We start from the raw sequence: 14,946 nt of genomic DNA, 5'->3' as shown, positions 1-14,946 counted from the left end.
AAATTTGGTGGTGAGCGGACACAATTTTTGCAACAATTTGGCGTTTGCATGACGCCTGCTAAAATGCCAAATGCTAAAATGCCAAAATGGTGGACTTCCAATGCGGGCACAGCGTACTTTCTTAAGACTAAATTTTAACGATGATAAACGCTTACATTTGTACCACTTTTGCTTCATCCATCTCTCCAGTAGAGGTGGTTGGAATTTGATTCAATCGGACAAAACGAAAATAAAATGGCGGCTTCAAACCAAAATTGGCCATCCTTTTGAATCTTTTCAGGCATAGCTTTTTCATGGGGCTACTCAAGATGGACGTGCCACGTTAATTTTATGTAGTTATGTGAAATTAGCTTTGATACCTTCGCAAACGTTTGTCTCTCGCCATCCATCCGTCTCGTATCCAATTTAGTAGCAATCAAACATACTCCCAAGGTCAGGTTTGTCTTTACAGGACACCTGGAAATTACCAAAAGGACCCTAAAATTGTTTCTTCAGCCAAACATGGTAGACTTTTTGTATATCGTCTGGCATGTAATTTTGAGAGTTTTTTTTTTTTTTAAATGGGTCTACTCATGACAGACTGCCTGCCAAATTTCACTTCACTGGCCAGAGAAAAAATTTCTCGGAACCGTTTAATTTTGAATGACCCCTGGAAATGGCCAAAATGACCCTACAATGACATGCCAACTTCCGGTATTTTGTTTATATATTTTTTTGGGGTGGGGGCCCAGGATTCTTGAGAGTTTTTGAGAGTCTACTCATGACAGACATGCCTCGAAGATTCATGCGGCTGAGTGAAACTCACAATGGGGCTGATTTAGCTATCAATCAACCAATAAAGGCACAACATTTGAATAGCAATGATTTTTTTTCCACTCAAATGTGCAAAAATATTTTCGAGCAATTCTCTACAGCTGATCAAGAACATGTCGCCACTTAAGGAAATATGACTTCAAAATGTAACTAGCACATGAAAGATTGGCAGTGAAAACAAAAAGTACTTTCGCATCAACTGTGCTGTCATCGTGTCGCGAGCTGATAAGAGGAAACCGCGTGTTTATGCGCACCGAGCGACTCTACGGTAAACTTAAGAAGCCCGCCGGGACGAAGATATCTGCGGAAGGAAGGATCAATTTCCAAGAATTCCTCATCTGAAGCCAGCGCCTTTCACATACGTGATGATTTTTGAAGGAACGTATGCGAGCCAGGAGGCACCGCGGCCAATCACTCCGGCGAAAACGGCCTGCGCGTCATCATTTGCGCACGCAACGACACCGCACTTAACCTCAAACTCGCAACTGTTTTTCGTCCCGACGAAACCTATTGGCATTGACCGCGTATACCATCCGATCCAAACAAAGAAGGGCGCAACGGGGAATAGGAGCTCACACTTGGGAGGCTGGCACTCCGTGGCGCGACAAGAAAAGAAACCCTGAGGGTCTCGAAGGTAGAAGTAGAAGGACATGAAACACGAGTGTTAGTTTGCCTGTTGGCTGTGGGGATATTCCAGACCAGACTGGGCCGCGTTCTCTCTCAAGCTCTCTCCCTGCGCGAGCCGGATTTCAAATAAACACCACAGGAAGTCAGGCCATAAATAGAGTCACTGCAGGAGCAAACGTTATATTTCCTTACACGATTACTCGTAAATACTCGCCAGGCGTTTTGGTACAAAACGGAGGCTGGCTTTACACCACGCCAAGTGCTGTAATTCCATCGACGGAATATGCCGATGGATGATGTACACACACGCGCACGTCTACCCTAAACAACACGCCCATCTGAATAAAAAACACCCGCGGTCAATCAAAGCCAGTGCCAAAAATCTTTTTTAAAGCGCAGGGGTCCTCAATTAAAAGTTAAACAGGTCCAGTTCAGGAAAATGCAGTCAAGTCGATCAGACTACATAACACGGATTCAGATTCAAATGTCGTCGTGTTATGGTCGTAGTACTCCTATTGTGTTGGGGGGGGGGGGGGTGTTCTTGTTTTTTTACCCTGAAGCATGGCAAAAACTGATTTCGAAAAAAAATATCCATGTACTTGTGAAAAGATCAGTCCTAAATAAGCAGCAAAGTTAACACAATGTTGCATAGATATGCCATCTATTAAATTGACAGTATGCTCGTGGGAATTTCACTCCGATAGCAATTTTGAAGGTTGAAAATTGGACAATGGGTCTCGGCACTTTTGACCCGTTCACTACCACCGGAGTGTTACCTTTACACAAAAATTTAAATTTTTTTCATCAACATATTTTTCCATCAACTTAAGAATTTTGTTGTCGACGATCGTGATTAACGTTGAGTCGATTAATCGATGACATCAGTGATTTTATTTATTTATTTATTTTTCGCAGCACACCTATAGCTGTCGGTCCATCATTGGACCGACAGGTTTACGCGACAAAGATGGAGTTACACTTGGTGTCGCTGCCGTCGTCACTCACCGCCAGTCGCATGGTTTGAAGTATTATAAAATGAGTGGTGATCAGAATAGCCAAAGCTAGCAAGCTGTTTTCCTCTTATTTTCATACTCTTGGAGCCAGGCAGGTATACGTAAAAGCCTTGTTGGCTAGACATTTTGTGCCTCTGGACAGTGTACAGTTCGACGACTGAAGGAGTTCAAAGTACTCAGCAAATTGGCCGAATGGGAAGCGCGATGACAAAAACATGATTAACTCTTAGTCGGCAAGCTTTATACGCGAGGTAGTAAAGTTGACAGGTTGACGAATTTCTTCAGCGCCTAATAAGCAGTGATATCGGATGTGGATTATAGAGTGCTTAAAAACGTATTCGAGTGAGGAAAAACAAGACAGTGACAGTGACCAGGCAACATCGTAAAGTACTTGAATGTGGATTCTTTCAATTTCAGTGAATCTGACCTTTTCACCCCATCGAAGCGGAATGAGCAATTTTCAAGTCAAAGTCACCCAAATTGGAACCCATAATCGAGCACTTTGTGAATCCGACTGAGCCGACCGTCCAAAAACTGAAAGTGAGCTAGCAGAATAAAGCACAAGCCAACATCCAGCGCTGGTCGAAAATGATCGCTGACGGATGCCTTCGGCATTTGGCGGACCCCATCGGCATTTGGCGGACACAAGACTAATGGCCTCATTACTGGCTACGAGGTGGCGACTCTTCTGGAATTAAAAAAAAAAAAGCGATGACCCCGATCTAAGGAGAAGAGCTTCCTGATGGAATATTGGATTTTTTGGGGGGCCATCCAGTGGCGTCGCAGCTTTTTACGGCCGCAGTAGGAGGGGGCTCTGGCGAGGGGAGTATGACCACCAGCGCCCCTGATGAGAGGATACAAGGAGCCATTTGTGAACTCTCACCTTTAACCCGACCTGCCGACAGATGATCGGGTGGAGAGTGTGGGCTGCCCCCTTGATCATGATTGGAAGGCTAGGGGTAAATTCGACCGACGTCGCATCGCAGCTCAAGGGGGAAGCTCCTCCAAAAACTGAATGGGGCTCGGCTTGTGTGTTCTGTGGCAACGACGTTGAGTCTAAGCACACATGCCATGCACTTCCGTCATTACAACTCATTATCCATAATCAACATCCAAATATACCGCCAGTACAGGTGAGAAAAAGCAGACTTCCAGAGCGAGCGCGGCTTTCAAAATCAAGCTTGAAAAAAAAAAAAAATGAAAAGAAAAACAATTTTTAAAAAAATTTAATCATGTCGCCGCTTTCCCAAAACAAATAAGTCACTCGTGCTGTTCGGTGACATCGCTCATAATTACGATTATTTGTGTAAGGGCCAGGCCAAGGGCGAGTTCAATTCTGATTCACTGACATACATCACATGGAGCATTTTAAAGGCAGAAATCAACGCACGGCAGTCCCATTGCATCAATTCATGACAAATAAACCCCCCAAACAGCAAAAACAAAGGACTAAAGTACATATGACAACTTGCATCATGACATCTCGCATCTACTGTACACAGTGGGCAACGGACAAAGGAATTAAGGAAGGTACCAAGGAAAGATGAAGGAAGGAGGGAGCAAAGATGGCCACAGGAAGAAACAAGGATGGGGGAGGGGGAAAAGGATAGAAGGAACAAAGGAAGGACATAAGGACAAAGGATTCAGTAAAGTGTGTATAAAGAGGAAGGTAGGAAGAAAAGGATAAAGGAAGGACAGAAGGAAGGGAGAAACGATGAAGGAAAGAAGCGAAGAAGACTAGGAGCAAGGAACTGGATATGTGAAAAAGAGGAAAGAATGGAAAGCAGGCAGGAATAGAGGATGGTAGTGAAGGCAGGACAGATTGCTTTATTGTATATGTGTAGTGTTTATGTTTCCCCATAAGAAAAGCACTTTTGACATACAGTATTGTAGTTTGTTCCCTGACTGAATGCGCGCGTCTTGTTTGCGAACCAAATGCTGCTCCTCAAACTCAACAAAGGTCCAAACCTTGACTTTTGCTTTTACGGATATGTGGAGTGACGGCGAGCTGACTGTTTGGAGCCAACGTCACAAGTGATCCCCCGGTGGCAAATATAAAAAAAGAACGTCATTCCATCCATATGAAATTCAAACACACCATAGGGTCCATAGAAATTTGATGTGGCTAGCGTTGACATGAGCTACGTATGAAAACCAAACTGTAAACGTCCCAATAAAGCGGTGATAAAAGGTGCAAGGCAAAGTTCATGGGTGAAACATTTGCTTCGGGGTAATTGTTTCCTCGTGTTGGGTCCAAAACCCACATAAAGGAACGGATCCAACGCTCGCTAAAAGACGTAATAGCCGCCGAGGGTGCGACAACTTTTGAGGCCCCGGACCGGGGCAATGACAAGCGTGAACTCTCCTTTTTTAACAATCAATCACGTCCGAGACCTTAACGAGCCTTTGTGCAAGATCTTGATCTGAAGGCTCCCGAACACGTTTTCTTATCAGCGGGGTGGCCGGCCGAGCAGCAGGGAGGAACATAAGAAAAGATTCCAAGGTCTTCAGCGCAGACGACCCCAAAGAAAGAAAACATCACTTGAACGTTGGCTCGCTGCAGGACAGGCGCTTGACTGAAACACAATTTCACACCACGCTTGTCGGATCAACAAAGGAAACCCAAACTAAAACCTTTAAGGATGCCTTTTTCCAGTTTCCAGGTATCTTAAAGGGAAAGTCGAGTCAAAATTGTTATTTAACAAAAGTATGTTTTTTGTGTACTCACTGGCCTAAACATGGTATTCTGATAAATATTTCGTTTGTGGAATACAAATTAAGCAGCAAAAGCCACCATTTTTATCCATTTCGCCATGTTGTCCTTTTCCTGGCCGAGCCTTCAAGACATGGGCAGGAGAAACCGTAGGGTTATTTCGCCAAATTGCGTCGTCCCAATGAGGTAAATTTTAGAATAGCTCATTCTTAGTCAGGAGAATAAGCAGCTAATATTTTATATTAGATTCATTTGGACAAGCTGAAGCTTTTGGGGGTTAAAGATTTCCAATCGCTGGATGCAAATGCTAGTCAAGCTATTGCTAGCGACAACGCTCCCATCGAAAGTAGAGGCAATGCATCCGCATTGAAAATAAGCCACAACTTGCTCAATTCTCAATTCTCTTTTTTTTTTTTTGGTCAATGCCAAAATGTATGCTATTAATACAAAACATACATGCCTGCTCCCCCGTCGCCAACATCGATCGGCCATAAGAGGCTTTGACTTGGGACCACCGATCATGTCCTTTTCTCACCAGGAAAAATCGTCCAATCACGATTGAAAATTGGCACCCCTACTGAAAGGCAAGTTGTGATTAAAAGTTCTACTTTTCATCATGTGTCCGTCCCCTTTAAATGCTCGCTCATCTGATTCTCGACGTGCCTTCCTGTCAGGAGGGGCCCCTCTCGACCCGGCCTCTTCCCCGCCGCCTGCATAGCTGGCAGAATTAAGTGCCAGTTGGTGTTAGCGTGTTTTCTCTGTATCTCGCAGGAGAAGTGCCTTTCCATGACGTGACCTTGTGAAGTGGAGAACGACAGCGGGGTGGACGAAGCGCCGCGTGGCACGGCCGTAAAGGTGCACCGGGGGTGAGGGGAGAAGGAGGTAAGAACAACACTGACTTGCACCGGTCTTGAACTTTTTGCTCGGCCATTTGACGGCGCAGCGTGGTGCGCCTTCTGACAAGTCAGGGGGAAAATGATGGCCCAAAAAGTATTTTTGTCCTCCGGATTCACTGCATTCCTCGCCACTTCTCTCACCTCTCGGCCATAAGAGGCTTTGACTCCCCAAGCGGTCGGCGCGGCGCAGTCTGCGACTGATCCGTCAAAGCCTCGCACGAAGGAAATATGACCGCTGAACTTGATTTATTGCTATTCTGAGGCCGCATTCCCCTTCGAACAACTTAAACTTCAAGCCATAAAAAAAAAAAAAAATCATTCTGTTCCTTTTTTTTTTTTTCAAACCACTGCCAAGGTGAGTCAGTTTTCCAACAATCAAGTTATTCACATTCAACTGAATGAAGTAAAGACGTCAAATGCCACACATGAGCTTTTTCTGAAGAAAGGACTGATTTGAATCATCAGCGACTGGGGTCGAGCATTCGCAAAGACGTAGAAATGTTACGTTATCTGCGCGCGCTGACCGCGCGCAGCGAATTCAAGGTTTTCCTGCTGTCTGTTTTGAGACGACCGGATAGACTGCGGAGTCCTGTTCTCTCTAACAGCGGGGCGACAAACGTCTCTCTGGCCGCTAACCCGGGGGTCAACGGGTGAAAGGGTCAGAAGGAGCCAAGTGTTTAGGGAAGTCAATGTCCGTCTCCCCACAGGCTGACAAGAGAGGTGCCCATCTGTTAAACAGGTTAACTCTGACTGCGGCTACTGGGAACAAATGATAATGTGCCCAAAGTGGATTACTGGAGAATTATGTGAGCCATTGCTCACTGCTAATTGTTAGTTATTTATAGTTTATTTACATCCTTTTTAGAGCACCAAAGGGGAATGAATGTTAAGACAAACACAATATGTTCAAAATTGAGGCTGACTTGCTGCTGTCGTTCTGCAGAGGTTTGTCGCATTAAAAATTGATTATTCATAATTATTAATGTATTGATTTTAAACCAGTGGTTCTTAACCTTTTTAGAGGTACCAAAGCCAAACAGTTAATATGCACATTCACCGAACCCTTCACGAGTGAAAAATATATATTTTTTTATAAATTGAAGATATTAAAAAAAAAACAACACATTTAATCAAAACTGAAAAAAGTAAAAAAGATCAAGAGATAAGTATTTTTATTTTTTTGTAATTGTATGACGTACTATCACGACAGTCACACGTTGACTACTAAGCGAGCTAAATTCCCCGCCGCACTGATTGGACAAGCAATGTCATGTGATCGTCTGCAGCCAGTGATGACCAAGCAGAGGTTCCGTCGAACCCCTGAGACTCAGTCACCAAACCCCTGGGGTTCGATCGAACCACTGTTTAAAACCATCTTATTGCATACATAAATATTTTAGGCTGTATTGAAATATTATCAGATTTTTTTAAATAATGTTTTATTACATAATTAACATTTTACACCTCGTTTATTATTCTTGCATTTCATTTCGAATGACACTGGATGGTCCCTTGATTTAAAAATCTCATTTTTTGTACAATTTTGTTGAAGTTTTGTTATTCACAAATCCAATAGGAATGTGACTTTTTAGTGAATCGTACAAAAACCCGCAGCACAACTCATTCAAGCGCTCAAGGGGTGCAAATGGCGCAATCTGGCCCTCCGCTATGCTGCCTTCCTTATTATTTCCTTCCTTACCACTCATGTCCAGGATGCATTTCTGATAAATGGTTGAAGGATGGATGGGCTGACAGAGGGCCGGACAATAATGGCTGATCTACAGGACACAAATGCAGCTACTGGGGAGATTTATGGCCTCGTGCACACACGCACTCGACCAGTCGGGTAACCGATGAGATGATTTCTCATATCGGCGCCGGACGAGGGGGAAGAGCGCTTCCCCTTGTGTGCGGAACATTATTTATTAATTCGACTTCTTTCAAGTCATGGAGCCGGGAAACGTTAAGTCGGACGTAAATGCGACAAAGATTGGGAGAAAGTCAACCTGTGCAGGTAAGTACGTTTTGGATGGAGGGCCACTGTATGTAATACGGGAAAAACTGACAGACGCAAAAACCTTTTCCACCATAAAACCGTACCTTACATAAAATATATGAATATATATTATATATTCATATAAAGTATGAATATAAGATGGCGCCTGAGTAGGCAGCCTTCGGCAAGTGCTCTTCAAGAGCCTTGCTTTTTTGTTCTTTTTTGTTGTTTTTGTCTTTTGTTTTGTCACATGTTGTTTGTTGTTTCATCGTGTGGACCTGATATGGACTGTTTTCAGCGTTTTTTGGCCACGACATTCGTCAAAGGAGAAGTATCTCTGCTTGGTGGTTGCGCCTTCTCGGCAGCACGCCTGTACCAGCACAGATTTTGTTTGGGATGAATGTCGGCGCCAGACAGACCTGGGGTGCTTGTGTTTTTTGCGCCTGTAATGGGCGGCATTTTTCACAATCCCGTTTTGTTCAGTGGAGATGCGGATGGCTGCTGAAGTTGAGGATGAGGAGAGAGGAGCGTCGGCGCAGAGCGCCGATGCGTGTTTGGAACCGAGAGTCGCCGCTTGGAATTGAAATGGATTTCCATGGGACAGGAGAACTGAACCAATCTCTTTTTTCATCAATGAATGCTACAGCCACTTGTTGACTTTGAAACTTTGTAGCCGACGTGTGCACATTTTGAGCAGGACGTCTCTGATCCACTGGCTAAAGGACACCTTGATTCTCTCCTCTTTCATCTCAAACTGCTTCAAACAACAAAGCGTGTGACGGAAAAATGGTTAGGACTGCACGACTGTCCGTGTTTTATGTTATGTGTTGTGTTTATCATTTTACTTTATGTTAACCGTTTTGTTAAGCGCTTTGTTACAGCTGCCGCTGTTGTGAAAGCGCTATATAAATCAGCATGTATTGTATTGTATTGTATTGTAAAATAACCAAATGGACATCATTGTACATGGTGGACAGTGCTCTGATTGATGGGTAAATGACAGCTGAGTTACATAATGGATGGTGGTTGTTTTCCAAAGCCAAATGTGACATGTTGAAGTTTGGGAAGCATTTAAAGTTTGATCCAAGCCATACTACAGCGAGCCGAACAGGACTGAATGACGACGACAAATGAGAATAATTGCACCAAAGCGTACATTTAAATCAATCAATCAATTCATCCATTTTCCAATCCGCTTTATCCTCACAAGGGTCACGGGGCATGCTGGAGCCTATCCCAGTCGTTTTCGGGCAGTAGGCGGGGGACACCCGAACAACGATCTGCGCTCACAATCACACCTAGGGACACGTTAGAGTGTTCAATCAGCCTCCCAAGCATGTTTTTGGAATGTGGGAGGAAACCGGAGTACCTGGAGAAAACCCACGCAGGCCCGCGCAGAACATGCAAGCTCCACAGAGGAAGGCCGGAGCTGGGATCGAACCCACGGCCTCTGCACTGTGAGGTCGACACGTAATCCACGAGTCCGCCGGGCCGGCACTCGTTTAAATCAAATCAGCCAAGTTTTTTTTTTTTTTTTTAGGTCAAAGCACAGAGGCGGCCACATCAAAATCGCCAACGACCTCCTCCTAGCAGCTGACACATCAGACTTGTCTTTCTCCTTGACCTCTCAGAGGCTTTTGAAATACTTTCGCCACACAGTCTTCCAAAAATGACATCTGTCACAAGTACGAGCTGCGCCTGGGAAAAAAAAAACCCGCAATTCTGCCATTTTTGGTGTGAATTGCGAAGAGCAAATAGTCGAAGGATTACCTGGAGTAGACATGGTACTTCTTGGAACTACTGTACAGTATAGAGCCGTTAATCCTCCGTTTGTATATGCAGCAGTCTGTAGTAATCAATAGCGCGACGACACACGAGCAGTTAATGTCATCGCAAAATGGGCCTTTAATTGGAAGGCCTGTTGTTGCCGTTGAGAAAAGAACCGGACATCAAAGAGTGGTTTACCATCGCCCCCTCAATAGTGTGATGATGTGGTGGCCAACGCGACTCTCTCGGGGGTCCCTGATTAAAAACTGCTCTGGAGTCCCTTGCCTCCTGATCCTTCAACCCCAGCTCTACTCCATCTCCACGCACGGGAAATTAATTAAAATTTCACACGTAAAGAGTGAGATCGCATTGCCGATGAGGTGGGCTTGGGAATCAATCAAAAGCATCATGCCCCAATCCACTCAAGATGGCCGCTTGTGTGCTTCCTGTGCGAGAAATGGGAACTTCCTGGGCTGGGAGGGAGGGACAGAGGGTGTGGCCGGCTAAATGACATCATCAATCACACACAGGAGAACAAACGCACGCACGCACACACGCACGCGCACAAATGATTACATGCCGTAATTTAGCCCAGAGGAAAGTCTGTCCCTGCGTTTCCTTTTTTCTTGCTCACAATAAAATTACATTTGCATTAGCTGTGAAAGAATTTGGCGCAGATGATTTATGGAAGCAATCAACACTGTGCGAGCCAATCCCAGTGGTTCCCTGTAAAGTGTGTGTGTGCGCGTGTGCCGGCGTTTGTGTAGATTCGGTGGGAATGGCTTGGCGCAAAAGGAGCATTGCCAGACTCGGGGACCGAAGAGGAGTGGGGGAGGAGGGACGGATTGAAGCACTGTGGCCTGGCTGTAACAATCACAGAGATTCCGTCTTTGATTAGATTCGCATTAAACAACACTCTTGACAGATATGACAAATGGCAGCATTAGAGCCTGCCATTCTCGCCTCTATCTCACCGTACTTGCCGCCGTTATACGAGGGCCGACGTCACAGGAAGGGGTTAAAAAAACGCGAGCGGGAGACGGCATAAAGCCAGATGACAGGTACTATTTATTTGGCAAATTAAAGCTGATAAAATAAAAAAAGGAACGTGTGCTTTCCGGTGATGTATCATTAATCAAATGTGGGTTTTTTTTGTGTTATTGTGCAGTAAATCGAGAAAAACAAACCGTTATTATAAGCTATCCTGGTAAGTTGAAAATAAACCACTGTATTTCCTTAAATAAACAAACCTAGCCCTCAGTGTTCCTACGGAAGCGATTCCCGAATTTGTGCCTAAATTGGAACACACGATAAGCTAATAACAGGAGCAAAGTTGATCCTGATTTTACACAACACGTGTAAAGTGTACTGAATATGCTAGCTCGCGCTCAACTCATTCACTCCCAAAGACGTTTTTAAACGTCTTTTCAGACTTGCTCCAGAATTGGCTGGTACTGAATGAGTTAACAACCTGAAAATGTATTTTTCGCCCGTGTGAAAGCTTCCGTGAATTTGGACTGCCTGCTATTTTCAACACATCGTGCAACTGCGATTCCAATTTTGAATCGTTTCGAATCCACTTGCAAAAAACAACGGCCGAGATTTGTGAAATCTAGTGGCAGAAACTGCACACTGTGCAAATGGTGAGTGGAGTTGCGCCCCATTGCTCAGTTAAGTTTGTTTAATACTATGAACACTGTTTAATATTCTAAAAATACCGCTGTTGTGTTATGAAGTTCCTTTGCAAATCATGTACGGAAATATGGTGAGTGTTTCAGAGTATAATGAACAAAACTGTGGGGCAACCGCTTTATTGGATTCAGATTGACAGCAGTAACAGAGCACCCATCGCCAGTGTGATGCTAATCGGGTATCCCGCCATGACGCTATTGACACCGGCCGTCATCGATCCGCCCCTGCCTGCTTATGATCCGAGAATTAGTATTCATGGATGCGGTGGCAGGCTAAATAAACTTGGCAAGGTAAGCGTCCAGAAGACGAGCCAATCAATGCAAAGCACTATCAAATCGACAATATCCTTCCTCGGCGGTTTGGGCCCACAACGGGGACAGTGAGGCCGGGGTCAAAGGGTAGGCGAGCGGGTCGCCCACCCTTGACCCATGTGGCCGATATCTACAAGCAAAGGTGGCTTTCGATCCGGTTTCTCGGCCTTTGTTGGGGGGGACGGGACCAGAGCGGGAATGGAGAGATAAGTGACCGGATGGGCTCCGAGTCCTGACTCTGTTGTTGTGGTGGTGGATTTAGTGCACTCAAGGTGAGACTGGTAAATCAAAACTATGGCAAACGGCATCTGAGAGAGGAGATAAAGATGCGAGACTTGCCTGTGAACACAGCAGCATGACGAGCTCCACCACCGAACTGCTGGACTTTATGCACACCAGGCCTGGGGGAAATGCAACAAGACAGAGAGTTGGTGTAATTTGACAAAATGGACGCCTTTTTCCAGCGAGCCGTGTAGTCCAGTCCGTCGCGCTTTGAAACAGCACAAGCTTCCACCGCAATTAATACTCGAGTGACAGGCATTTGATCATTTTTCTTCGGCGAACATTGAGGATGACAAAAAGAAATTTGGGAGTATATAGGCAATGATAAAACAAAGCAAAGAAAAGCTACAGCTAGAATTGCTTGAAATTGATTTTAGACGAACCTCCAAAGTGAAATGGCTCAAAACATGCACCATTTGTGGTGAGAAGATAAATCAAAATAAAATGATAACATTTGGAGAGATCTGGCGGGGAAAAAAATGGTAGGAATCAAGTGAGCAGATTTAAATAAAGTGATACCAATTAGAGTGGCCGGGTTAAAAAAAAAGTTTTAGTTTAGGTTTTTTTTTTAATGGTATGATCTGGAGCAGGTGTCACCAACATTTTTGAGGGTGAGAGCAACTTCATGTGTACCGATTGTGTGAAGGGCTACCAAATTGATACACGTCTGAAATAACATATTTGTCCAAAATACCTTCAATAATATGAGGATGTGTTATTTTTAATACTTGATGATTTAAATTGTCAGACTTTGATCGTGTTTCGAAATGTCTCACAGTACTGCCAATGTTTGCATTTTTAAATCATAATTTCTACTAGCAAATCACAATGTCCAGGCACTGGCGGGCTACTCAAGTGGTCTTCACGGGCTACCTGGTGCCCGCGGGCACCATGTTGGTGACCACTGATCTGGAGTAATCAGCACTGCTTGGTAAAAACCATTCATGCAATGCTTCACAAGAACAAGTATTAGCTAACATGGTCCCCATCTGTAAGGACGCGTCGAGTATTGATGCGCCTAATGAGCTGACATGATGCGAATGTAAACTAATACATATTTGAGCTTTGAATTACAGGTCCGACTTGGGCCGGCATATGTCTCCTATTGATCCCTAATGGCCAACCATGGGGATGTTTGAAGAGATCAAGGGGGCCACTGGAGTGTCCAGAGGCCCAGACGAAGATGGGACGTAGATATGTACAACAACACATCTCCCCCTGCTTGCCTTCTACAGTCACCCCTGACATCCCCCCCCGACCCCGTCCTGCAACTATCAATCAACTTTCCATTTTGTTTGGTGGCAGCAGACATCCCAAACACTGCTATTAGGGGCCTGGCCTCTGACCCGGGCCTCTGGAAACCTTCTACCGCTGCTACTGGCTCATCAGCCGACTGCGTGAAAGGCAGTTTAAGCAGGAGGGACGAGATGGACCAATCTGAAAGTGTCTTTACGGAACCTTAATGGTTACGTTCACGTCAGTTTTGTAGGAATCCGATCTTTTCCTAACAAGATTTAGCCGCATGTTTGCAACAAAATTCAACCGACATGGCAACAACTTTCGGCACAACATTTCTCCTCTTGTCACTTAACATAGGCAAAGGATGGAGGGAGCGAGACAAGACGCTGCCTTTGTGAGCTAATTAATGTGCTTTAACCTAAAAAAAATTGCCCCAATGACAATATGAGTAGCCCACAGGTTTTTTCCTCCAAATATCTCAACAGTGATGAGACACTAACTAAGGAGAATTAAAACAGAAGAAGAAAGTTACATATATTTATTCAAACTACTCTTCTGTTTTTATGAATCTATACTTTGTAGATTGTGAAAATGTCATTTTCAAAAAAAAGGTCATTTTACAGCTGTAATTTTAATACTTTTATAGTGCCTTGCTGGAACAGAAATATGACATTGTGCTTTATATACTGTAAGGGGCGACGGCCCGGCGAAGTGAAGTGAAGTACTCGAAGAGCGGTGGTACACTGTTTTTATTCAGCACACGTACGATCATTTATATACCAGCAAAGCGGACGTTAGTGTAAACAAACGTCCAGCCCACCCGGGGGCTGTGATTGGTTGGTAGCGAGCGGCAGCGGGGGCCGCCGATTGGCTGATCAGTCTCGCGGCGCGAAATTCAAATGTCAGAGTTCTCAGAGGGCATTTGTGGTTGCTACAAATACTCCCCTGTTAGAAAGTCCTTGGCAGGCTGAGTCCGAATTAGGATAGTGATGAAAGTTCATGGTTGGGCGTGCAGGCGGTCGGGCGGGCGGACGGCGCGTCCGGCTCGAGTGATGGTCAGCGGCGCGGGTTCGTCGTCGTCGTGGTAGGCCGGTTTCAGGCGGTCGATTGAGACCCAATCCTGTCGACCACGGATGTTGAGGCGGTAGGCCTTGTCGTTACGTTGCTCCACGGCGTACGGGCCGCGGTATGGTCGAGTTAGAGGCGGGCGGTGGGCGTCGTTCCTTACGAAAACGTGAGTACAGGTTAACAGCGACTTCGGTACTCGTCTGCTGCGCTGGTCTTGGTAGGTCTGGAGTACGGGTCGGTACTTTCCGACGGTGCGTCGGAGATCGGCGAGATAGGCCGTGGAGTCGGCGGCGTCTTGGCTGGACGGGAAGAACTCCCCGGGAACGGCGATGGTTTCACCGAATACCATCTCGGCTGAGGAGACACCGAGACCTTCTTTCGGAGTCGTCCGCATTCCGAGAAGTACCCAGGGCAATTGGGCACTCCAGTCTGGTCCGGTGTAGCGGGCCATGAGCGCTGCCTTCAACGTGCGGTGAGTGCGCTCGGCCATTCCGTTGGCGGCGGGGTTGAAAGCAGTCGTATGATGCAC

At 45.3% G+C, this 14,946-nt stretch overlaps 1 protein-coding gene across 7 annotated transcripts in view; it reads right to left on the bottom strand.

The window, feature by feature from the left end:
• lrba (LPS responsive beige-like anchor protein) overlaps positions 1-14,946 on the bottom strand; it is a 177,564-nt gene that overhangs the window by 105,334 nt on the left and 57,284 nt on the right. For all 7 annotated transcript variants that reach the window (XM_052083595.1, XM_052083597.1, XM_052083599.1 and 4 more), the window contains exon 33: positions 12,168-12,229. In XM_052083595.1, the coding sequence (XP_051939555.1) occupies positions 12,168-12,229 (62 nt within the window). The remainder of the gene's footprint in view (positions 1-12,167; positions 12,230-14,946) is intronic.

Source organism: Hippocampus zosterae, chromosome 13 (assembly GCF_025434085.1).
Source record: "Hippocampus zosterae strain Florida chromosome 13, ASM2543408v3, whole genome shotgun sequence".
Classification (NCBI taxonomy): Eukaryota; Metazoa; Chordata; class Actinopteri; order Syngnathiformes; family Syngnathidae; genus Hippocampus; species Hippocampus zosterae.
This window is presented reverse-complemented; position numbering and strand designations above follow the sequence as displayed.